Source organism: Pteropus alecto, unplaced genomic scaffold (genome assembly GCF_000325575.1).
Source record: "Pteropus alecto unplaced genomic scaffold, ASM32557v1 scaffold11, whole genome shotgun sequence".
In the NCBI taxonomy this organism is placed as follows: Eukaryota; Metazoa; Chordata; class Mammalia; order Chiroptera; family Pteropodidae; genus Pteropus; species Pteropus alecto.
In genome coordinates, this window is record NW_006431956.1 from 15,658,164 (window position 1) to 15,684,394 (window position 26,231).

Below are 26,231 nucleotides of genomic sequence, written 5' to 3' on the forward strand. Positions count from 1 at the left end.
TATATCTGCCATTTATTAGCTGTGTCTTTGGTCATATCACAGAAATACTACCTTACTATTTCAGTTTCTGGTTTGAATCTAATTCTCAGAATTATTATAATTCAAATATATTACAAGTCATGTATCCATAATAAGCTATAAAAATGCTCTCCTTAAGGGCCCCAGCCTTACAATAAGTATTTCCTTTAGCAAAAAGACATTTTATGATTAAAGCATTCTTTTCAGTACTATCCATTGATAGGAGCAGCAGTTAAATCATCATCACTAAAACCAGCTTTTTTTTTTTTTTTTAAATGCCTACAGCACCTGGTCTTCCTAGGTGGTCTTCTATCCAAGTACTAACCAGGCCCGACCCTGCTTAGCTTCTGAGATCAGATGAGATCAGACACGTTCAGGGTGGCATGGCCATAGACCAGCTATTGTTAACATAGTTCACCTTGTATAGTCTCTCTTAAAAACCCCCTTCCCTCCTCCCCTTCTTCCCCTCCCCTCCCCCCACCCACACACAGAGTAATGTTGGTGATGGGTATATCTCAGCTTAGAATCAGACTTGCTGATTACCATAGAATACTGATGGTCTTTCCTGTATCTAGTTTAGAAATAAAAGCATGTTGTTAGAAAAACAATTTTAGAGTTGGAAACTACATTTTATTAAATACTTTCTATGTGCTGGACACTGGAAGTACAGGAGTGATCAAAAACATATGAAAGCCCTTTTCCACAGTTTACTTTCTATTGCAAAAGGCATTGAACAAGCAATAAAGCAGGGAGAATGACTAATGAGTCTGAGGTTGTTGTATAAGGATCTACTTTAAAAGTGCATATGAGCTGAGGAAATATGCAAGAATAATATAGGGTTTTGGTTGTTTAAAATAATAAATTTGTTCATTTTAATAATAAAAGTAAGATAAGTAAATGAAAAAGCCCAAACATTGAAAGAAGTGTAAAATGAAAAATGAGTTCCTCATTCCCTCTATTTTAAACTTTTTAGTGGTAATTACTTTTAGTTCTATTTTGTAGATTAAGTCAGAGAGATACATATCTTATTAAAAAAAGAGAAAACCAATAATTGTATCATATTAAACATACTGTATAGCAACTAGCTTTTTACCTTTAAAATAAAGTTCATGGATATTTTTCTAATCAGCACACACAAAGCTAACCTTAGTCTTTTTAATATCTGCAAAATATTCCATATATGGAAATACTTTACTTTCTTTTATCGGTCACCCATTGATGGTTATTTATTTGAATGTGTGTTCAGTTAATATGCCTTGCTTTTTAAATTTGATGATTCTAAATTGCCCCATAGTTATAAAGATGTCTGACAGTAATTATTTCCTATTTTACTTTTGTGCCCCTTTAGAAACAATGCCACAGTGTTAAAAAACAGGTGTAATAATTTTACACTAACTTCACAATTTTTTGTTTTATTTAACCTCAATGCCCTTAGTTTTTAATACACAATTTATAGATTATTATGTCAAATTTTACATGACGCTTATATGAAATAACCTTCAAAATGAAAACATTTTTAAATCTTTAATTTGCTTGAAACTTTTCTAGGAGAATATGTACGTTAAATATGTAATTCTCATAGATATTTTGGGAATCTATAAATGAATATCACATCTTGAAATTACCAATACATGAATTGTAAATGTTATTTTATACCAGTGTAGATAAGATTAATAGTTTGTGATTTCACAAGATTTGTTTCCTTTGATTACAGATTCTTGAAACTATGCCAATGACTGAGACAGTTGAAGAATTGCTACAGGTCATAGGTCCGTTTTATGAAATTGTAGAGGACAAAAAGAGTGGCAGAAGTTCTGATTTAACTTCAGGTGGGACTATTTTACCTCATTTTTGACTTAACAACTGATACATTGTGCATGCATTAATAATTACATGTCTCTAATTTTTTTTAATTTCACATGCTAGTCCGACTGGAGAAAATCTCTAAATACTTAGAAGGTAGGAATAATAAAATCCACGTAAAAATTTTGTTTAAAATTTACATGTCAAAGAATTCTGCACAAATTATCTAACTTATAAGCTTGCCACTCAAAAGAGTTTTCAATCCAAGCAAACACATTGCATAAAGTTCCAATATGTTATAAATAAGTTATTGCAACATGAAAGATGGTTCACTTAGTATATACAAAATTATAACAGAATTCATAGTGTTATTTTGATGGATCATATTTTTTATTTTGTTTTTCAATTATATTAGCAATACCATGGCTGAAATGGTTTCTAGCTAATTTTAAAGTGATATGTTTGCAGTATAGTTTAACTGTAGCTTAGCAAGCCGAAACAGTGCATCAGTGAATTCACTTAGCATGGTTTTTCTTTTTAGCATTCTGTTTTCATGTTCTCAATAAAGAACTGAGAACTAGCAGAAGTGGAATAATGTACACATTTGCTGTTATTAACAGTAAACCTTTGCCCTTTAAGTTTTTTTAGAAAGTAGAGTGAAGTGAGCCCTAAGAGTCATTTTAAATGAAAATTATATGTATTTTCCCCCCAGCTTTGTTGAAATGTAATAGATAATTAGTTGCTTGTATTTACATTCAAGGATCTAAAGAACAAAATAACAACAACAAAAACAGAGATAAACTCATACAGAAAAAATTATATGTTTAATATATATGGTATCCTCCCTTTTGGTTTCTGTCATCCCTACTTACAAGGCATCTTCTACTAATTGATAGAAATTACAGTGTTTTGACATAATAATCCTGTCCTCTCAGAAGGCCTGCACTTTGTGTCTGCTACAGAGACCGATAGTGACTGCTTATTGGACATTACTCTGTACCACACCCACTGTATCTGATATGCCTAGAGGAGTCAAATATTATCAAATTATCTTCCCTATTCAGGCTTATTCAATTCAGAATAGATATTGTTTTCTCTGTGTAAACCATGTTTTTAAGATGAAATGAGGAATAAATCTGGACCTGCCAGAGGCAAATGTTTAAACAACTAAGTATAAAATCAAGGAAGAATGAATAATAATAATAATAAAGGTTCAGGTCCACACACCCTTAGCTATAATTTAAGAATTCGAAAAGCTTGATAACCAAAAAGATTCTTTTGTATCATTTGGCAGCAAAATTTGTCCTGACATGAAATAATTAAAGACCAAACCCTGACCTAAAAAGACATGAAGCTATTTTAAGTCTTTACTTATCCTGCCTAGTGTGACTGTTCATGTTTTGCTGCAGAAATCTTATTTTTTTTTTTTAGTGAGAGCTTCCTAGACTCTGTTGAAGGTGTTACATAATATACAGTATATATAGTGTATGACCTTTGCAAAATTAGAAAACTCTGGATTTCAAATCATAATCTGGATCAAAAGTGGTAAGGGACGTGTACCTATAACATAATTTATATAACTTGTTCCATCCTGATGTACATTTAGATTGTTTCCTCTTCTGATCTTCAAAAAATGCTGCTGAAATTAACCATATACAAATGTCATTTTACATATGTGGGAGGATATCTATAAGAAAAAATATTAAAAATGTAATTGCTGGGTCAGAAGATATGTGGGTTTGATAGGTGTTTGCAGTTTTGTAAGATATTGCCACACTGCAAGACAGTTTGCACTCAACTTTTTTTTTAAAGCGTTTTTTTCAAAATCACCATTTAGGCCTAGTAGAACAGAAGTATCTGTGTCACATGGGTTTTTTCAGAATATACATATATAGTAAGTTTTGAAATCAGGAAGTATGAGCTGTCCCACTTTGTTCTTTTTCAAGACAGTTTTGACTATTCTGGATCCCTTGCATTTCAATAGGAATTTTAGAAACAGCTTGTCAATTTTTGTAAAAAAGGCTAGCTAGGATTTTGATAGGGATTGCAATGAATTACAGGTCATCTCAACAGTATTGCCTTCCAATTAATTTACTTAGATCTTTAATTTTTTCCACAACGTTTTCTCATTTGCACTGTATAATTCTTATACCTTTTCTTGTCAAATGTATTCATAAGTATTCTTTTGGGGGCTTTCGTAATGCATTGTTTTCTAATTTTATTTTTGGATTTTTTTTATTGTTAGCTTATAGAAATACAGTCGATTTTTGTATGCTGACCTTCTATCCTGCAACATTGCCAAACTATTTATTAGTTCTAATAGTGTTTTCATAGATTTCTTAGGATGTTCTATATAAAAGAGTGTGTCATCTGCAAATAGAGGTTATTTTATCTCTTTCTTTCCAATCTGGATTTTTTAAAAAAATCCTTTTTCTTTCTTGCTTAATTTTTAAAAAAATCCTTTTTCTTTCTTGCTTAATTTTCCTAGCTGGAACTTCTAGTACAGTATTAAAAGAAATGGCAAAAGCATACATTTTGTCTTCCTTATCTATCCTGCCATTGCCAAACTATTTATTAGTTCTAATAGTGTTTTCATAGATTTCTTAGGATGTTCTATATAAAAGAGTGTGTCATCTGCAAATAGAGGTTATTTTACCTCTTTTTTTCCAATCTGGATTTTTAAAAAAAATCTTTTTTCTTTCTTGCTTAATTTTTAAAAAAATCCTTTTTCTTTCTTGCTTAATTTTCCTAGCTGGAACTTCTAGTACAGTATTAAAAGAAATGGCAAAAGCATACATTTTGTCTTACTTATTTTGGGAACACAAAATTCAAGTCTTTTTATGTTAAGTATGGATGCTAGCTATGAGTTTTCATAGATGCCCTCTATCAGCTTGAGAAAATTCTTTTGTATTCTTAATTTCTTCGGCATTATTATCATGAAGAGTGTTGGATTTTGTAGAATGTTTTTTCTGCATCTGTTGTCATAAACATGTTGCTTTTGTCCTTTAGTCTGTTAATATGGTATATTACATTTATTGATTTTTGGATGTGAAGTAGGGCTCATTAGTAATTGTCTGTGCTTTCTACAACTCTCATCAAAGAACTGTTGTGATCCTGTTTTTGCTCCTGTCAAGTCCTTTTTGACAGCCGTCATTTGTTGGGAGTTTGGGGGGTTTCCTGTTAGTTTTGTTGAAGATGTCTGTGGGTGGCGGGTGTTTTTGTTTTTTGTTAATTGTTGTTATTCTTTTCTTTCTTTTTTTTTTTTTCCTGGTTATAAGAGGGAGAGAAAGGGAGATTCAAAAACTATCATGATTCTCTAAGAGAAACTAGAACACAATGCGTTAGATAGAACTGAATTTTTAGTCTTCTGTTTTGTAGCTTTCTGTTTAAGTAGACTTACATAAGAATATAGACCTGACTGTTTAAGATGTATGGAGATTTTGAAATTTAATATGTTATTTGGGATGCAGGAAAGCATCCCAAATGCATTTGTATAAGTGAAAATAAAGCCCAAAAGCTTATGGAGGAAGACCACTATTTTGGGCCGGTAGCCATTTAGGACGCCTCTAATATCTTAAAGCGTTGATGAGAATGTAATTCCCTGTATCTCAAAATGTGGTCCAGTAACCAACAGCATTGGCATCACATGGGAGCTTTATGGAAAGACAGAATCTTAGACCACCCCAGACTTACTAATTCAGGATCCACATTTTAACTAGATCTCAGGTGATTCCTATGCATATTTATGTTTGAGAAGCTCTGATGTGTTTACTCTTAAGGTATGACTTCGAGCAATAGGACAGTTTTCCTTTTTACGTGACTGATAGCATTAACTTATATTTTTATGAAAAGCTTAACTATAAAGACATAATAATAAATTGTGTACCTGAAGCCTTAAAGGTTATAAAAAGATTTTAAAAATGTTTAAATGTAGTCCAACTAATGATGATTGTTGTTAGGGTCAAATATATTTATGTTTCCAGTATGCTAGCATATAGCAATTCTTTATTTATCATGTATAAAGTTTATTTATCTCTAACTTTATTAATTTGATTGACATTAAAAATAATTTATCTTTTGCCTTGTTCAGAATGGTTTTATCAATTTCTTGTAAACTAATTGAAGGAATTTATGTAACGTATGTAATATTTATAGACAAAGAATAGAATACCATTAAGTATATATTGGAATCTAACTTTTTACTTAAAAATTATTTTATTAGTTATCTGTAAATTACAGTGTTATTTGTATGTTACAGCATTAGAGATTAAATGGTCATTTCATATTTTAGATCTTGGTAATGTTCTAACTTCTACTCCAAATGCCAAAACTGTTAATGGTAAAGCTGAAAGCAGTGATAGTGGAGCTGAGTCTGAGGAAGAAGAGGCCCAAGAAGAAGTGAAAGGAGCAGAACAAAGTGATAATGGTAACCTTTGATGATGGGCTAATAATTTTACATTAACTAAGACAAAGGGTATGGAGAGGTTTGGGCTGATTTGACATTGTGTGCGTGTAGTGGGATGTAGGCTGTTGACCCTATAGCCAGGTTTGCTGTGGACAAAAGGCTCTTCTATAGAGAATAAGGACAGCCGGCCTTATGCATAGTTGGAATGGATGTCAGTTGAAGGCTAACAAGTATAGGCCTTTCCTCCAAATGTAATGCCTGAAATGCTGCATCAGAAATATATTCATTTAAGGTATTGTTTCCAGTATGAAAATGCATATGTTACCAAGGAGAGGAGACAAATTAAAACTCTGAATATCTCATCAAGAATAGACTGGAATCCTGAGACTAGGATACGGGCAGAAGTTTTGATGAAGAGGGAACATTGGAATCATGGGGCACTGCATTAAGAGGTTTTATTAGTAAGAGTACTAGTGATTCTTGGGAAGACTGTTCAGGAAGGAGAGGCAGAAAGACACCAAAACAAACTGCACAACTTAGTTTTCTCTTTGTGTTTCATTAAGGTATGACAAATGATTCCTTCTTTGAAGGATCTTTTTATTGACCATTTTTGTACTGCTGGGTCTTATAGAACAATTTTCCTATGCTGAGAGAATGTAAAGACCTTGAGAGATTGTTTCTTAAAAGGTCTAAAAAATTCACAGGGAACTGAAGCAGTTGTAAAACCAACTCAGTTTGGTTGAGCTCTCAGTATATGAAAAACTCCTTTTTGAGAAGCACCCCATCTCTCTGATCCAAGTAGGAAACTCTTCAAAGGGATTATGGTAGGGGGAAATGACTTGATAGTAGAACATAGATTACAGAAGTTGACCTAATGTAAACTTTTATGACTCTCCATTTTCACATAAAAGATAAAACGAAGAAATCCACAGACCATAAGAATTTGGAAATTGTTGTCACTAATGGCTATGATAAAGACAGCTTTGTTCAGGACGTACAGTTTGACATTCATGCCAATTCTTCCCTGAATGGCAGAAGTGCTGAAGAAATAAAACCTGTAGATCAAAATTTGGAGCAAACTGGAAAAACTATTGTCTGCATTCACCAAGGTATTCTCCCATAATAATTATTTGTCCAGCCTCTTCTCTATAAATCAAATATTCTTTTAATAATTTCAGGATATTTAGGAGTAATTTAGAGTTTAAAAACCTTAATGCTAAGATATTTAGTAACATTTTAGGATTTACTAATATTATAAAGGTTTATTTTTTTGAAAGACAGTGAATTAGAGCCAGGGCTTTTATATTTTTATTGAGATTATTAAATTGTTTTTGTATGGCATTTTAAACTAAAATTTTGCACTTTTTACTTTTATTCCTATGTTTCTTTTAATTTAAACCTCTTAATATGATACCTTTTTTCTCCAATCAGAAAGATGTTATACTTTTTTCATATCTTAGAGCTCTAGTTGTGAGCCTGTAATTTGTATACAGTGAATTATTAACATTGTTTCAATTTAGCCAAGACACCAAGAATTATAATTTCTTAATGTAACAACCAAACTTGCATAGTTGCATTCAGTCTTAGGCCTTCTTACTAGTTATTACTGTTCTCTTACAAGGTTATTAAATTTTGCAAGGTTTGATTTGGACAATGTCTTTGTATAATTCCATGATATAATACTTTGTTATCTTTCCAAATAAAAATTACCAACTAAGTTTAAAGTTTTGGTAAGTTAAAAGAAAAGAAGTGTGGTTTGGTAAATCAAATTTGTCTCCCAGTGTGAAATAACATAGAGCTAATAAGTTTTGAAAATGGAATATATGCCTTTTTCTTCAATTAGAGAATAATTATTCGACCTGGACATTTATTCATATTTAGATATAAATGATGATCATGTTGAAGATGTTTCAGGAATTCAGCATTTGACAAGTGATTCAGACAGTGAAGTTTACTGTGATTCCATGGAGCAATTTGGACAAGAAGAGGTAAAAATTACATTTTTTAATTGATAAGTTTTCAAAGTGGTATATCCGAATTCGTGCATAACTTCTGTTAATAGCAGATGTACAGGCTGTTCATCGCTTTGAAAACATACCTCTAAAATGTTTAAATATTTATATTTTAAATTGTGTATTTAAAAGTTTCTGAATATTCAAAAAATAACATCTGAATGTTATAATTTATAACATATTCATATTTATGAATATTCTGAGAGAGGTGAGTTGGAGAAGTAGAGGGTACACTCCTTATGCTAAGCCCTAAGTTTGAAACATTGATAAATATTCAAAAATTAAATAATTTTCCAAGAAATAAATCTGTTCTTCACATTGACTTTAATATGTTGAGCTGAATTTTTAGTGGACATACTTTTCAGATTTCAGTTAATTAAGATTGAGTTTTGGAAGCTAACATTTGAAAAAATTTATTAAAAGCACTTGAATTGTTTTTTCTCTTTGACAGCTTTTTCTGATAATGACGAGGGTGGTTTTGACAGCTAGCTGTATTTATGTTTGGTAGTTGTGTATCCTTCCCCCACTAGTTCCCCACCTCTGTTCTAACGCAGTTCAAGTGTGTCTTACAGAAAATCATTTATTTTTGCCTCCCTAAAGTAATGATTTTAACTTTATCTCTTTGTGTTTTCTTTTTTAAAAATTCCATAATGCAATTGAATTTACCTCTTAGCTTTCTCAAATTTTAAAAACCAATGAACAAAAAATACTTTTTAACTAAGGTCAAACACAGATGAGTAGTGTAGATGGGAAGAATAGTGGTAAGGAGACTAAACTGAGAAAGCTGCAATTAGTGACAAATGAAAAGTGATAAAAATACAGATTTCCTTTTATTTCTTCTTTTTCAAAGATTTGTTTAGGGGAAAGTTGATGAAAAAGGACTGCATGGGGATTAATCTCAGTAAAATTCTAGATACTAAATTGCTCCTATTTTCTCTGTAAATCAGTCGATAGACCAAAATCTTTCATGGGGCTCTGCCTGATCTGGCTCCTGCTTACCTTTTTGGCCTCTCTGTTCACACCACTGTCCTGTTTGGGCTTTGCTCATACCACCCTCTAAGTCCCTTCCCCTTCTCTCTTCCAGAACCAGCATCCATGCGTTCATTTCGCTGGAATGTAACTCACATTTACCTCCCCTGTCACCGAGTTAACTCCTGCACATCCTTTGAACCCTGATGCAGATGTCCCTTCCTGAAGGAAACCGTTAGATAAAATACAGCCCCGCCACATCACTGTCCTCACCAAGTCTTTAAAAAATATGTCTAATGTCTCTGATCAGTTTTGGAGTCCTCGAGAATCAAGGTGTTTTCAAGTTCTTTTGGTGATTAACTAATACCATATTTATTGTTTCCCTAGTATGATTCGAACATTTTCCTTTTCTCATTGATTTCCCCATTTAAAAATTTCTCATTAATTTAAACATTCATTTAAATATTTATTGGACGAATGACTGATTCACAAGAATAATTCATTGCCATAACTTCTCAATTCTTTCCTTATAAATGAATCATTTCTCTCCCATTTCTTCCCTACATATAGGAGGCAGAATATGAAGAAGTTTTTATAGAAAAATAATGTTTTCTGTAATAACATGAAAAAAACATTTCATAAAAACAGTAATTCTTCTATTATCATGAAAACTTTGTGATGTATAATTTTGCCTATACCTTTTAACTCAGTATTTTAAATTTATAGTCTTTAGACAGCTTTACATCAAACAGTGGACCATTTCGATATTACTTGGGTAGTGATCTCAATCAGCCCTTGGAAAATTCTGGTTTTCCTGAAGATGTTCAAGTATATCCTGAGAATGGCAACGCTGGGGACATGCAAGTGGTAGCGGTGGAAGGAAAAGGTGAAGTAAAGCATGGAGGAGAAGATGGCAGAAGTAACAGTGGAGCACCACACCGTGAGAAACGAGGCGGAGAAAATGAGGAATTCTCCAGTGTCAGGCGAGGGAGAGGTGTGTATTCTTTTATGTTCTCACTGACTATCTTTACAAACTAATTAGTGAAACAGAGAGGGTCTCGATAGGAGTATTGGAACTATCAATCTGCAAAGGGAATGTTAAAATTTATCCATATATAACATCTGACCATTTTTCTTTGTGTCTGGTTCTTCCATTTGATTCCACAAGGCACAGTACTATGTCCTCTGAAGGCATGGGGGAAAACGTTTGTATTTTTACATCTTTTATGCATTTTTTGAGGTAGAGATAAAAGAACATTTAACACAAAGGTCAACGTTACGAATAGTAATACGATCAGATAATAGACTAGAGAGTTGAATGGGGAAGAAAAGTAAATAATTTTTAATTATTTATAGTAAGGAATGAATAGGTATTATCAAAAAAGAGAATTAATGGAAAGATGAGTACCATATAATCTCACTTTCATGGAATCTTACAGAGAAGAGATTAATGGTTCCCAGAGGTGGGAAGGGGTTTGGGGGCTGGAGGATGAGGAAAATGGGTGACGGGAGTCAAAAGGTGTAGTACAGACTTCTAGTTATAAAATAAGTCATGGGATATAATGTGCACCATAGTAACTACAGTTAATACTATATGATAATTTGAAAGTTACCAAAAGTAGATCTTTTTTAAAAGTTTTCAATTACAGTTGACATTCAATATATTAGTTTTAGGTATACCGCATAGTGGTTACATATTTATAGAATTTACAAAGCGGTCCCCCTGATAAGTCTAGCACCCGCCTGGCACCATACATGGCTATTACAATATTATTGACTGTGTTTTCTAAGAGAGTAGATCTTAAAAGTTCTCATCACGAGAAAAAAAATCTTAACTGTGTATGGTAATGAATGTTATCTGGATTTGCTGTGGTGAATATTTCACAATATATACAAATATCGAATCATTATGTTGCACACTTGAAAAAAAGGAAAATCCCTGTTTAATTTCATGAGGTCATAAAAAATTAAAGGATTATTAGTGTATCTGGTTGAAAAAAACCTACAAAAGTAAAGCAAATTAAGACAGCAGAAAAAGGAATTAACGGTATTAAGAAAATTATAGTTTAAAAAATAGCCCTTTGAACACATACAGAATTGTGAATATTTAGTTAAGAAAAGGAAGATCACAGCATATTACTGGAGTCTTGAATTCAGGCCTCTTTCTTTGGGCAGTTTATCACATAAACATATGAAAGGCTTCCTATTTGCAACCTGACTTCACCCCACCTGCAACACACTGCAACTTCCAGCAATCACAGGGTCATGTGCAAGTGGCACACCCTGAAAGTTGAGCTTGACAAGCTTTATAGTAAATCTGCCTCAGCACTAAACAAATATTGAGCACCTGCTCTTTGTCAGGCTGTGTTCTGGGTCCTGGGGATGCCATAAAGAAGAAATGTCCCTCCACTTCAGGGTACATTCTTGTGTAGGGGAGCTGACAGTGAATAATCAAACAATTCAGATATATTGCAAATGGTGGTAAGTGCTCTGAAGCAAAAAATATAGGGTATTTGGATGGAGTGACTGGAGGTGGGGATTAACATAACATGGGAATGGTCTGAGTAATCTTGGCTTTGTGAAGTCTGCTTTGAAAGCTGAATATTATTACAAGATACACTAAAGTGAGCAGAGGCAGGAATACTTTTCTGCCATCATCAGTACCCAATGACAGGCCTTCACAGAATATCTCAAGTTCTTAAGGATACAGGAAAAATTAAGCCGCAAAGTGGACTTTCCACATTTTTTTCCTATGTAAATTCCATACCAATAGCTAAAGTGGTCTGAAAGGACCACTTGAGAATTTACTTCATTTTGATGTAAGAGTAGAAATCTTCTTGAAAATGGCATCAAGCACTTCAGTGTACTTTTTGGGGTTTAACTTGGCAAACAGCTCCAATTATGTTTCTCTGACAACCCAAACACTGCTTGTAGTTCAGCTTAGGGAATTTTGCTGCTGTAGAGTTCCAGGATGTCAGATGGCAATCAGGTAGATCATTTCTTGTTTATTATTTAAAACAAAACAAGCAAAACTTATATTTGCAAATGTAAAAACTTGTACTATTCCATTTCTGCAAGGGTAGGGTAACATGGTAATACCTTTTATATGCTGCAGTATAAAACTGTTTCAGCTTTTCTGAAAAATAACTTGACAACACTCATTAAGAAACTTGATAAAGTGGTTACTTTTGGCCCAGTATTTCTATGAGTCTATCTGTCTTAAAGAAATCAGTAGAAATTTGGATAAAACTTTATATACAAAGACATTCATTGCAATGGTATTTGTAATTGCAAAAATTTGGAATCATTCTAACTATGGAAAAGTGGCAAATGATCAAATAAATTGCTTCATGTCTTACTAGAGAATTTATGTGGCCATTTCAGTGTTTTTGGAATAAAATTTAATGATGCAGATAAATGTTTATAGTATTTTTTAAGGTAGGATACAAAATCATGTATAAGGGGTAATGCCAATTCTGTAAACATAAGCGTAGAAAAAGAATGGGTAGATATATAATAAAATTGTAAAAGTAATGAAATTTCAATATCTTTATAAACATAGTGGAAATTATAAAAATAAAAACATTTTAAAAACTTTTGGGAGGTTTACAGTGACCAAAAAGAAAAATATAGCTACTTAGTGTAGCTTTTAATACTCAACAGTCTTCAAATTTTTTCAATCTTGTTACCTTATTAGTAAAAGATTTTTGAGAATGCACCCTGAATATATATATGTATTATTTGTGAATTATATGCATTTAGTCATGTAGTAGTATATTAAATATATTATAAAGCCTTAGAAAAAGCCTAAGAATATATCAATATAAATAGAAGTTTACATATTTACTCTTTGATCCCAGTGGTTTACTTTGTGTGCTTCCTGATGGTTTCCATTCCACTCTGGAGATTTAAATCTCAAAGAAATAACAGAGGAAAATGAATAAAACACTCCCTATTTACAACTAACCTATTTTGCTCTCTTAAACTAGGGCATAGGATGCAACATTTGAGTGAAGGAGCCAAGAGTCAGCAAGTGGGAAGTGGAGGTGATGGGGAACGCTGGGGTTCAGACAGAGGGATGAGAGGCAGCCTCAATGAGCAGATTGCTCTCGTGCTCATGCGACTGCAGGAAGACATGCAGAATGTCCTTCAGAGACTTCACAAACTGGAAACAGCAGTGGCCTCACAGGTAAGCTTCCAAATTCATCTTCTACTTGTTGATCGTGTACAACAGTGTGTAATCGATATTGATCAGATTTACCCAAATCTATATATTTTAATGGTTAAAAAAAAATAAAACCCACTTTTGAAAATATTACTTAAGAAAAGACTGACCCAAAAGCACAACACCAGTTACAAAATAGAAAATTTTCAGTGTGTAAAATTCGCAGTACCATTTTGGGGGAAGGAGTAAGTTGCTTGGTATTAGAAGAATAAGAGCTGTTAAATAGTTCAATATGAGGAACTAATATAGACAATAATTAACACCCTGGAGTTCATGAAAGAGTCATTTTTTTGTAGGAAGCATTGTCCTCTATCTTGACTTCTTCTTAAAATGCTGTAGAGATAATATATTGTTACTAACCCTTTAGTGTAATTAGTTTTAGGGTCAAAACTTTAAAGCCAGAGAAGTAGTATGGAGTTGTAGTTTGACCTCCACTGTTATTTGGCCCTGGAAGATCAAAGGTATTCAACCTTTGAAAAGGTAGCACAGTTCATCAGTTGCAGACATACAGGCGGGAACACAGATATCCTATCTCTGAGGGCATCGCTCTTTCTGCTGTGGCAGATCGCTATCCTATACTGAATAACAGGCGAATATGGAGGAGTACTGAAAAAGGGGAAAAGGGTTCATAGGAAGGGACAATTAAGCTTGAATCACAGTTTTGACTGGGCTGTGATAATCCCTGGACTGAGCTACAGAGCTTTCAAATGGCTGCTGGTGATCTGCGCCACGTGTCCCTAACTCGTTCTTCCTTTAGTCATGTTGGTCGGAGAAGAGAATGAGGAGCTAGCCTCGTGGTCCGATCTTGCTTACAACATTGAAGCATTGTGCTATAACAAATTGCAGGATCATCCTGTCATCCATTACAGGATGACACACATATAGATATATATAAAGAAATTAACACTGTAGGCTTTCTAAACAACCATTCTCAACGTCTTACCTTTTACTTATATTACTTCAAGGTTTCATAATTATATCTATCTCAGTGATTTTCAGTTACATTTTATTATCATTTAGATTAGGAATCTGTAGACCTTTGGGAGTCTATGAACACCCTAAAACAATATGGCAATTTCTATTTAATTTTGCATTTTTGAAGAGAGAGGGTTTGTTGTCTTCAACAGGGTTTATAATGAAAAAGAGGTTAAGAATAGTGCCTTAAATAAATGACATTATCTTATTTGTCCAAGTAAGTATAGGTTGTTGATGTTAAACTATTTTATTTGTATCTTTCATTAATAAGAAAATTCTACATTAGCTTGAGTTATTTAGGCCCACGATCCCCTCAGACTATCCCTAGATTAATACAGAACTATCTTAAAGGAAGCAAAAAAAAAAAAAGAGTTAACCCATGCCAGAAACCTCATTTGTTAATTTAGTATTATTGAACATATCGTTCTGGTAGTCTGTCTTTTCTTGTTCTGTGATTTTTTTAAAAAGAATATTTTATGCGTATTTAATGTCTTTAATGGTATTTAAATTCTGCTAGAAATCCTTTTGATTTTTTAAAAGAAGTTTTCTTTTTCACACTTGTCTTACATAGAACTACAAAGATTCTGACATTTTAAGGGACTTTTCCCCTTAAAATGTGCATAATTCATGTGTTTGAATAAAAATTTGCATAGCGACTTTGCATAAATAAAATAATAAATTGATGGTAGGATAGCAATTGATGGTAGAACTGAAGGAAACTTAGTTCAGCACCCTTAGTTCAGCAGATGGAGAAGCTGGCATAACGGGAGGACACACATACCCAGATACTTTTCCAGGCAACAGAAACAAAAATGAAAGTGGGGAAAGCACCGGGTAGCAGACCTTCAAACAAACTACCTGGGTTCAAACCCTACCTCTGCCACTTACTGTGTAGTCTTGGGCCAGGTCACTTAACTTCTCTGTGCCTCACTTTTCTTAGCTATAAAAAGTAAATATTAATGCCTCCCTCATAAGCTTGTTCAGAGGATAAAATAGAATGCTTATTAGCACGGTGCCCGGAACATATTAAGCGCTTAAGTACTGTCACATGAGATGAAGATGACAGCAGCAATGATGGTGAAACAGCTTGGTTTCTTCCCTTAGGACGTTCACAGCCTTACAGAGAACCTAATTTAAACACTTCATTGTTTCATATTTTCTTTGCAGTGGTTATTATTATGTAAGATTTTTCCCTTCAGAGTGATTTTCCAAAAATTCGGTAATCCTTATTTTAATATAGCAATAGAATGATAATAGAATTTCTAAATATGTAAAAGCTACACAAAAGCCACTTGATGTTGACAAAGATTCATCGCTTGATCAGACTTTAGTCAGGCTCCTGAACCTTCTCTTAGGCCATCTGTTCATGTCTTCCTTATAAAATCCAGTTTTAGCAAGCGCCCTGCTAAGTTGGTTTAACCAGAACCTCCCACCCTCAATATCTGATCGGACTTCCCCCATCCTTCACAGTCTCTAGGTGATCTCATCACCTTGGCCTGTCTTCAGCAAGAATCCTGTTAGGTAGGTTTAGCCAGAATCTCCCTTACCTCTGATGTTTCCTCTTAGTGGTTTTCCTTCCACTGATCCCCACCCTACTCCTTGACGTGAATTCCCACCTGCCTCTGCTATTTTGGGAATTGAGTCCAGTTACTCCCCCTCATCCCCTGCACCGCTGCAGTGGTCCCTACTATACCTATGGCCCCTGCTCCCTTGAATAAAGCTTCCTTACCATGCTTTAACAAGTATTATTTAATTTTTTTCTTTCATAATATGTATAGATAAGTAGTAAAGCAAAAAATCATAGTGCTAATTACATGGGTAGTGCTGGTTACTACTTAGGTGTAAACAAGGCTCTGTGGAGATCTTCATTTGCCTTTCCAGACCATTTATTACTTAGGAAAAAAATTCACTAATTCCATTTATTCTGATTCTGTCTTAGTATTTGTTAGTAATTGCTGCTTTAGTGAAGAGTAATTGTATCATCACACTGGGATTTAGTCACCTCAAATTCCATTCTAAATCACATAGAGTAATGTGACCTTGGATAAGTCATCAGATACCTGGGAACCCAATTTTGTAAATCTACCCATATTCCATTATGTCTGGAGAAGTGCCATTAAGGTAAATCTCTTATAGTCATACTGAGCTACGCACACACTTGCCAGCAGGCCCCCTCCCACTCTGGGTCTTTGCACTTGCCGTTCCCTTTGTACAGAAGGCTGTTCTTCGAGTTAGTCACATAGTTTATAGTTTTTCTTTCTTTGAGCCTTGCTCAAATGCCAGCAATGCCTTCCCTGTCCACTCTTGCTTCCTAGCCTCCCCTCTGACATTTCCCATTCTCCCTTCCCTGTTTTATTTTTCTTTATGGCATTTGTTAATACCTGATATACTGTATATTATACTGATTTATTTTTTATTATCTGTATCCTTCCTTTAGATTATAAGCTACATTAGGACAGTGATTTTCGTCATTTTGCTCCCTATTATATCTCTAATGCCCAGAATAGTGGCTGGTATATAATAGACGCTCAGTAAATATTTACTGAATGAATGATCTCATTAATCTTCATACCGTTTCTCTAAAGTTATAATAAATGGAGAAACTGGAGTAATAAATTTTTAACACCCAGCCTAAAGAAACTTGCATTTGGGATGAACCAAATTGGAATCTGTGTTTCTTAGTTTGAAAATTTTCTGCTTAGTTTATATTTCTCATTAAAAAACCTACAATGCTCACCCCTCGGCGCCCCCCCCCCCCCGCCAAAAAAAGGTAACTATGTGAGGTGAGGGATGTGCTAATTAATATGATTATGGTAATCACAATGTGTGTGTTTGTGTGTGTATATAGACATACATATATCAAATCAAGTTGTATATTTTGAATATACAGATTTTGTCAATTATACCTAAATAAAGCTGGAAAAAATTTTTAAAAGCCTACAGCATTAACAGTTCACGTGTCATACCTCTTCTGCTATAACGTACCATGAATTTCCAAAACAGATCTCTGGATATCATTCACATAAACTTTACAATTTTAATTAATAATGAAGACTGCGGTTCTCAAATGTGTTTGTAAATTGGTATTTGTATGGAAATTAATGAGTGAGAAATTGATTAAGTAATTTAATAAGAATATAAAAGAAATAATGGTTAAGTTAATTTGGAGTTTTATTTTGATAATTTTCTAAAATTCGAACTATAAAATATGTCAGGGGCATTTATTTGTCTAGTAACTTTTGGGACCTTGTCATTTGGTCAATATGGGTTTCAGGATAATCAAAGCATAATTAGCAGAAAAAGAAAATAAACTAATATTTCAGTTTTTTAAGATAGGAAATTGAAAAATTACTGTTTTTTATTTTTTCATTTGTCAAAGTTAAATCACTTTCATTTCTATTTATAGGCAAAGTCATCAACATTACAGACTAGTAATCAGTCTCCTTCACAGGTAAGAAATTCTTTTCTTAAATCTAAGTGCCATGGTTTCAAGTACATTACTGTCTATTTATCTTATGTGAGGTCCTTAAAGTATTCCAAATGAACTGATTGTCCCTGTAAAACTTTGAAGTTAAAAATAGATTTCTTTTTTGTTTACATCTGAAGTACTTCTGAAAGTCTACATACTAAATTATGCTCTGAAATACAGAATATCTCCCTATCTTTAGCAGATTTATTATTATATATTTTCAAAATTATGAAGTAAATGTGTTGTTAAGTTTACACATGCAATATGTAATAGATTGGTGACCATCTTATTTTATTTTCTCAGAGACCATCATGGTGGCCCTTCGAGATATCTCCTGGTGCATTAACTTTTGCTATTATATGGCCTTTTATTGCCCAGTGGTTGGTGCATTTATATTATCAAAGAAGGAGAAGGTAATACTATAGTTTTATAATTCAAAGTGGTGTGTCAACTCTTAGAGAAGATAGAACTTTTAGCAGTCGCCAAAGGGATAGGTCCAATTTTATAGATATATTGTCATATTAAACATTCTATACTGATCCTGAGACTGAAACCACCTTGGAAATGATATCTGGTGGATTTCTAGGTACTTGTTAGACTTAAAATTTTTTCACTTGAGAGCATCTGATGGAGTTGTACACCTTTGATTTGAGCAACAACAAGAAAACCATTATAGGTTTCAGTTTTATGGCTTATGAGGCAACAGCGTCTTAAAGTCATGTTTATTTTGGGCCCTTTGCTAATTAGAAAGACATTGCATGCTTGCATGCTCCGTATACCTTGAAAGTGCTCTGAGATTGTCTAAATTAGGAATAACCTGAGCCCACAATTCTTGGGTTCAAGAAAATCCTTAAAGTATTTTTTTTGGACACTATGTAAACAATTTGAATTACTTTCCATGGATGGACAGACAGCTGTTTACCTCAGTGATGGCCTCACTGATTATGTTTTTGGTGTTTTGTCACCATTTTCCATTAAGCAGCACAGATGGGGAAAAGAAATAGGGTATTTGCTAATAAAATTTTTAAGTGCTTTCTTAAATATGTGAGTAGAAACACATTTTTAAAAATCTGCATGTTTAAATAATTATGGATATGTTGTTCCTCTACTACAGAACCCAAGTTTTTAATTATTACATTTGATAACAAAAGCAAAAAACAAACATTTACCCTTCTCAAATGTAGAAGGGATTATCAGCACATTAGTGTAAGTGCTCCAATTATAATATTTTATAGTAGAAAATGAAATGCACATGACATTGGGTGAATTGTTTCAGTCTTCCTTGTTCTTTGCTTATGTTAAGACAGCTTGATTTATGTTCATAAATGAATTAAGTAAGTTTTCTGGTACATTAATGTTCTTGGAATATACCTGCCCACGTGGAAAAAACTTTAATAGGATTTCAGAAGCATAAGTTGCTTTCTCAGTATTATTTACCCCCTTTCTAATCCACTGGTATATGTGCCATTTCAGCTGAGATGTAGACCTCAGTTTAAATTCTTTTCTTCTTTCACACATTTTACATTGCTCCTTTGATGGTTGAGTTTAGTGCTGTACAGTGTTTTAAATTCTGATTTCCCTGATGATTGGAAGAAAAAAGAATCAAACCTTTTTTTCAACATGTAGTAATACTAGTAATACTAGATTTAAACTGCAGGGAACAGTGGCAGTAAAGGCAGATGTTTGCGTATTTTGCGATGCATTTCAAAGTTCCCTTTCATGTTTCCTATGTAGAAAGTGGGGAATCAGAGGGTACAGAAATTTGACATAGGACAAAAAAAACCTAAAGTTTATTTTGGTTAACAGTTTATTTTATGCTCAAGGTTGATGCAGCTTATCACTTTATAAAAGACTGAAAAAACAAAACTGTAATTTGCTTTAGCAGTCAACAAAAATTGCAGCTCTTCTAAAATTACTTTTTTAAATGTACCTTACTATTTTAAACTTTCTGCTTTATTACTGAATCTTTATCAACTTTTCCACTGTATGTTAGGAACATCTAACATGGCTAGAGTCCTTCCAAATTGCAAATTACTTAGCACCGTGTAACGGCATTCTCATGAGAGTGTTTTTATGTGTTTCTTGCTTATATGTATGTATGTATGTATGTGTGTGTATATATATACATATATACATATGTGTGTGTGTGTGTGTGTGTGTGTGTGTGTGTGTATAAATATATTTGTATATAACATTAACTGTTTTTGGAGATAGAGCCATATTTGATTTGGAAATAAATTATAGCCTTGAGGGGATTTTGGCATTTTCTAATGCGGCAGGGTTTAGTTTTACTCTGACAGGTAATAGGAATGAAGATTAAAGAGTGATATGTATGGTTTGGAGGAGACAGGTCTGTGTTAGAGATGAAGAAAAGATCTAGAAATCCTGTTAGGATGGAAAAGTGTGGGCAGAAGGGGGTTTGCCTTATTATAAAAGGGACCATCCTGTCCCTCATTCCCTAGTACAATGTAGGCTTTCAGTAAACATGTGCTGAACGCATGGCTGAATGCCCATTCTTGGCAGGGTGGCAAAGCGAAGTACCATATGACATGGAAAAGCTTTCTTTTTATTTAATAAATGCGATCTGGACACAGACACTGAGATAGTCCTATACATATGTAAAATAAGTGGCTATTGTGGTAAACTTAAAAAAAATTATTTTTCACATTAAAGGTAATACAGCCCACTGCTTAATTTTTTTCCGGTATATAAAAGAGATTTCTTCACATCACTCTGCAGTAGATTAGAAAAACATTCTTTCTAAATGCAATACAAAAAGCAACACCTGCAGACCTGTTCAAAAATAGTCCCTGAACAGCCTCCTGTGGTGTCATCTCTTCCCCAGTTACCTAACCTGATAATTCTATTAAAATTATCAATGAGTTAAATACTAGTTAAAAGTAGACATGTTAAGTCCAGAAGACTACTTTTAATCTGTTACTTTTTCTAACCAGTTTTCTTTATCAGTCTGTCTGTATTCATAAATTGCTGAGATTCAATAGAGTTTCTTTGAAAATACTGAGCTTTCAGTAAAGGGGTAATCAGTAAAAACTGGATAGGAGTGGGGAGGATCTCAGAGATAAACATTTATCAAATGCAGCCTGGGGAAGATGGGACTGGCCCAAAAAGGCAGGTCCAAACTTCTGAGGAGGGGAAAGAATCTCAGTACAGCCACGAGGGCAAAGGCAGATTTTTATTCCTATTCCCTGATCTGCTCTTTGCTGTACTCTTCCTACACGCCGTACCTCACGTTTTGCAAGTTAATTTTTTAAAAAAGGAGAGAAAAATCTCATTAAGAGCCTGAAAAACATTCTGAAGTTTCGAAGATAATGATTTCTGTTTATTCTGTTTCCCTGTTGTACTAGAATAATGTAGATTAGAGTTCATAGACCCAAGTTGTGTGCTTTTTTGGTAAATCTGTAAAGGACCTTGTGTTGTAATTGCATCATGTGTGTTCTTGATAAAAGTTGCTAACTCTTCAGGCACTTCCAGCTAACATTTCTGTTAAAATCTCCCTTGGGTATTAGTTTTTAATACTACCCATGATTCTGTCGCTTCTGGGCCTTTTTTCTTCATGCCATGAGCGGTCTTCTGTTATATAAAAATTGATCTATTTATTTAAAATGTCACTCCTACCAAGAAGGTGTACGTAAGAAGATTGTGACAGAGGATAAGGAATGATCCAATTATTCAAAATATCACTCCTGCCAAGGAGTTGGCTAGGAGCATTGTTACAGAGGAAAAGGAATGAATCTGTGATGAGACAGTTTCAGGCATTTTGGGATCTTGAGTGCTGGGAGGGTATAGAGATTTTTCCGCCGTGGGACTTTTCCCAGAACTCAGGTGTTATGTGATTGCTGTGTCTTGTGCTAACAAGCCCACCGTTCTCTGACAGCTCGTTGACTTTGCTGTCATTAAAACCGTCACAGTACACATACCTGAGTTGTTGGTTTATATGTTCCCCTGCCTCCCTCAGCTAAACTAGAGCTCTTTAGCAGGCTGAGAGCCTGCCTCATTTATGTTTAACTCCCTAGTACTTGGCACAGTGCCTGGAAAGTAGCATCTATCAACATTCTGCAGTTTTATTAAGCTTTTTTTGTTTCACAGCTTTTCCACTGATAAAATTATGAAATAATTTGCAAAAATCCAAATTGTGTACCAGCCAACTAGAAAGGGTGAGAATTGAGAACTACGAGCAGAGGAATGTACATTTCAATTATTTATTAAAAACTAATAATGTCAGCACTTGCAATTGGATCTTTCCTATTGAGCTGTGTGTCAGTCACATGAAATAATTTCATAAGGATCATTTGTAATTTTATGTGTTTTGAATTTGAATATTATGATTCTGTTAGCATTCAGAGCATTCTTTGGTATGGGATGTGTTCCATGTTCAAGTTGCATTTCTATTCATTGGAAATTGGTTTTTATTTTTTTTTAAAGAAAACTGAACTGAAGAAAATGGTATTTTACTCAAGAAGACTACTGGGCCTGGATGACCTCGGAATGAAAAGGATTGTGGCACTCACAAGAAAATCTTAGTTTGTGATTACATTTCTTTTTGTTGTCCAGTAGTTTGGTTTGTGTACATATATACACATATATATATTTTGCACTACACAAATGATAACATTTTAAGGACTAATATTGCTGATACTTGAATAATCAGTCTCAACTAGGTTATAAGTAGCATCCATAGATATACCCTACCCTTGAACTTGAAGGACATTAAATGATTAAATTATTAATTATTGTTTGGTAACATGTTTACCTGATTATCTCCCGTAGAGAAATATAAGCTCCTTAGGTACAGGTCTGATGATGAGATCAGATTTATAAGTGAATATTTTTAATTTTCTAAATTAAATATGAGAAAGACTACAAACCAGGAGTGAATTTCAAGTGAGATTCAATTGACTGTCTTGGTCACTGCTTTGCCATGCCAAGGAGTAGAACACTGCTGGAAGAGTCTTCTCCACATCCACTTGGTGGGCTGCCCTTTGTTGGTCATTCACAGCTCTGACTTTAATGTTCAAACACCATTATTATAAAGTAGAGCCCCATATACAAGGCTTAGTTTTTACAAATGAGTCACAGAATAGACATAACCTGCTGATGGAAATAATGAAGAATAAGGTTAAAGTAGGTTTAAAAGTTTATTCTGAGCCTGCAGATCATTAATAAGATTTTTACTCAATCCTGTACATTTATCCCTTTATAATCATTTGTCTTTAACTGAGGATAACTCGTTTCTGCTTCATAGGGTGCTTTGAAATATGAAACGAAAAAACTTATTTATACTGTTTTTACAAAGGTCAAAAAGGAAACACATAAAAACCACTTTTCTGCAACTGGTAAACTATACAGACTGGACTCTTAACCTCTTAGTGCCTCAGTTTTCCCTTCGGGGTATGGTATTTGAGAAATACCTATTTCGCAGAGGTAGTAAAAGGATTTGCAAGCTAGCAGCCATATGCTTCCATATGAATAAAGCATACCCAACTAATGTAAATTTAAATGTCTTTCCCCCACCTTCCACATTTAAACTAAAAAGAAGGTTATAACTTAGATCCTTAAAGGCTTTGTTTGGAATTATTCTTCCTGTATAACTTCTAAAACTCCTTGTTCATTTAGATGTACCTGTGTACTTTAAAGATTTCTCTAATTCGCAGTCTTAGTAACAAATAATTTTAACCATTATTGGTGTGTATGGTGTCAGATTAAGCATCATGTGTTCGGAGTGTTTTCAGTAAGAGAAAGTAATCCATCCCTACCATAGAGGGTGGGTCTTTGTTTGCCTGAGGAAAAAAAAAATGTAAGAATTCAGTTTACTTTTCCCAAGACTCTTTTTTTCCTTATTCTTTTCCTTTCCTGTAACTTGATTTTATTTTTTTAATCTCATCTTAATTAAAATGCCTGTCTAAAGGGATCTACTAATATTTGCTTTTTAAAAACTGTCCTCTATTTATTTAGGGAAAAGAATGAAGCAAGTAACTGAATTATATGTAAAAATAAAGTTTAGTCCTGTGGATCAGGAATTATTTTCAAACATTGGATATCCATCTGGTATCAGAAAATAGTGGCTTTTCTTTTAGTATATAAAGAAATAAAATGCAAATTAAGAATGTAAGCGAATTTGATTCATTACAAGCATTTGGGGGTAACTAACTCTTAGGGATAACCATTTGTATCCTATTCCAAAGTCTTATTTTATAGGTTGAAAAGCACTTTGCACACAGTTCTTATATATACAAGTAAAGATGTAAGTATAGGATATAGTGCTTTGTTTAACAAAAACCTCACTTAAAATTTTAAATTGACAGCTATGGTATTTTTTTAATCTACTTTTCTGTTCCTTTGTTGTAAAATTAAGTTAAAAATAAAATGATAATGAGAAATGATGTTTTTTATTACTTATTACTGATAGAAATGCATTGATTACACACACACACACATACACACACACACAAAGGATTGAGAATAGTAGGAATTCCTAGAAAGGACTCATGCCTCTTTCAAAATAAAGCCATACTAATACATATATTTTATAAATATTAGAAGCTGGGATGAAGTTTAACTCATGTAGTCATTTAGTCAAAAATCTCAGTTTCAATTCGTAGACCAAATAGACAACTGCTCAGTGGATCCTTAATCAAATGTCTTAAATTCATAAAGTTGGTCCTAGGTGGAAAATGGTGAGAGGGATCTGTGTTTTTAATACAAGTATAAAACTTGTAACTTCTACAGATAGTGATAAAAGTGATGTTAGTTATTTACCATTTAAGATATCAGTGTTCTACTGCATGTAGTAGAAACCTAACTGCAGTAGCTTGACCAAGTAAGTTTTGGATTTTTTTCTCACATAGGAAGTCTAGGGCTGATAAGGGGCTTCCCCAGTGCCATTGGGACACAGGTTCCTTCCATCTTTCTGTCCTACTGTTGTGGCCTGTATAGAATAGACCAAACCAAGTATGCTCTCAAAGGCTGTTTATTAGCCGGCGGCTGTCCTGTACAAAGGAGCAGCCCTGAAATGCCAAGATACAAGGTTTTTAAGCCCTAAATCCCATTCTTCATTCTATCTTAAACACAAAGGTCTATTTCTCTCCTATTCACTACCTGTCGACCCACTGGTCAGGTGTACAAGCGGGGAGTACAGAAGCAGAAAGCTTGTTGTTAGAATGTTATGTTCCTATGGGTCATTGCCTATATTCCCATAGGCAATAGCCAGTGTTCTCATGGGTGATGGCCAAACAGTAATTTTCAGCTTATATACAATTGATTATTTTTCATGCCATGCAAGCAAGCAGGGTTACACAGGCTAAAATTGGCAGTTAGCGTATGAGCTCATTGTTACAAGTTTCATGATTAACAGAATGTGGTTAGGGGTTCCAGAAACTAGGCCTAAGGTTTAGACTTCCTTTGTCCAGTTTCAGGTTTTAATTATCCTTTAACCCTTTCACATTTCAGCAGGCTGTCACACTACCATCTTTAGTGGGTGGCTTTTGCCTTCATGCTTGCCAGATGGCTGCTGTACGTCTAGGTCTAAGGTCTATGTTACAGGCAGGCAAAGACCCTCATCTGATCAGGAAACGAACGTTCCTGTAAGTCTCACACAGAACACTCCTTCCCATGTCATTGGCTAGAACTAGGTCTCATGGTTATGTTTTTCTATAAAAATATTTAAAGAAGAAAATTATTCCAGTTTATATAGATAAAACCTAATAATTTAATTATGCCCATACCTGGTAGGAAAGGCCATGTCTTTTGTTTTTTTAATGCCCCCTTAAGTTCCCTTCTTTCTGTTTTTCTTTTCTGCTTCTCAGCCCTTGTTTTCCCACTGACTAGTCATCTTTCCCAATTGTACCACATTTTATAAGCTGGAAAATGATAAATGTCCTTTTCCTTTTTAAGATAAATAAAAGAACTTTTAAATACATAATGCAGGGGAGGGTGTATAGCCATTTTTTTGTGTTTTCGTTTTATCTGCATAGCATTCTTTCTTCTTCTGATAAGAGAACCACTCCGCTCTGTCCCTCCCCCGCTTTGGAGAGCTCTTCCTCTCCCACCCTACTCGGGATTCTGGTGAGGCTGCTAACTACACCCAGCTATGCCCGTTCCTGCCCCTCCCCAACCATAGTGATGGACATGTGACACAAAACTGGCCAGTGCGTATCCCATCCTCCTGACCACAGGGACAGTGCCGGGGATGAGCATGTGACCATTGGTGAGGCAATCAGTTATTCTCTTGGTTCATTTCATGAAGCTAGAGAGAGCATTGTGCCTTTGCCAGCATGTTACATAATTGGAATCATATAGTATGTAGCCTTTTCAGATTGGCTTCTTTCACTTAGCAAT

At 34.1% G+C, this 26,231-nt stretch overlaps 1 protein-coding gene and 1 non-coding gene across 5 annotated transcripts in view; one reads left to right on the forward strand and one right to left on the reverse strand.

Annotated features, from left to right (window-relative positions):
* The window catches only part of ACBD5 (acyl-CoA binding domain containing 5), a 34,181-nt gene extending 10,175 nt beyond the window's left edge, over window positions 1-24,006 (forward strand). For all 4 annotated transcript variants that reach the window (XM_006907030.3, XM_015585672.2, XM_006907029.3 and 1 more), the window contains exons 5-13: window positions 1,733-1,847; window positions 6,113-6,247; window positions 7,138-7,335; window positions 8,108-8,214; window positions 9,934-10,201; window positions 13,197-13,396; window positions 17,814-17,858; window positions 18,180-18,289; window positions 22,320-24,006. In XM_006907030.3, coding sequence (XP_006907092.1) covers window positions 1,733-1,847; window positions 6,113-6,247; window positions 7,138-7,335; window positions 8,108-8,214; window positions 9,934-10,201; window positions 13,197-13,396; window positions 17,814-17,858; window positions 18,180-18,289; window positions 22,320-22,332 — 1,191 coding nt within the window. In that variant the 3' untranslated portion in view covers window positions 22,333-24,006. The remainder of the gene's footprint in view (window positions 1-1,732; window positions 1,848-6,112; window positions 6,248-7,137; window positions 7,336-8,107; window positions 8,215-9,933; window positions 10,202-13,196; window positions 13,397-17,813; window positions 17,859-18,179; window positions 18,290-22,319) is intronic.
* On the reverse strand, window positions 295-413 carry LOC112475726. Its single transcript, XR_003044842.1, has one exon. It is a non-coding gene; the product is annotated as a 5S ribosomal RNA (ribosomal RNA).
* Window positions 24,007-26,231: the final 2,225 nt, after the last annotated feature.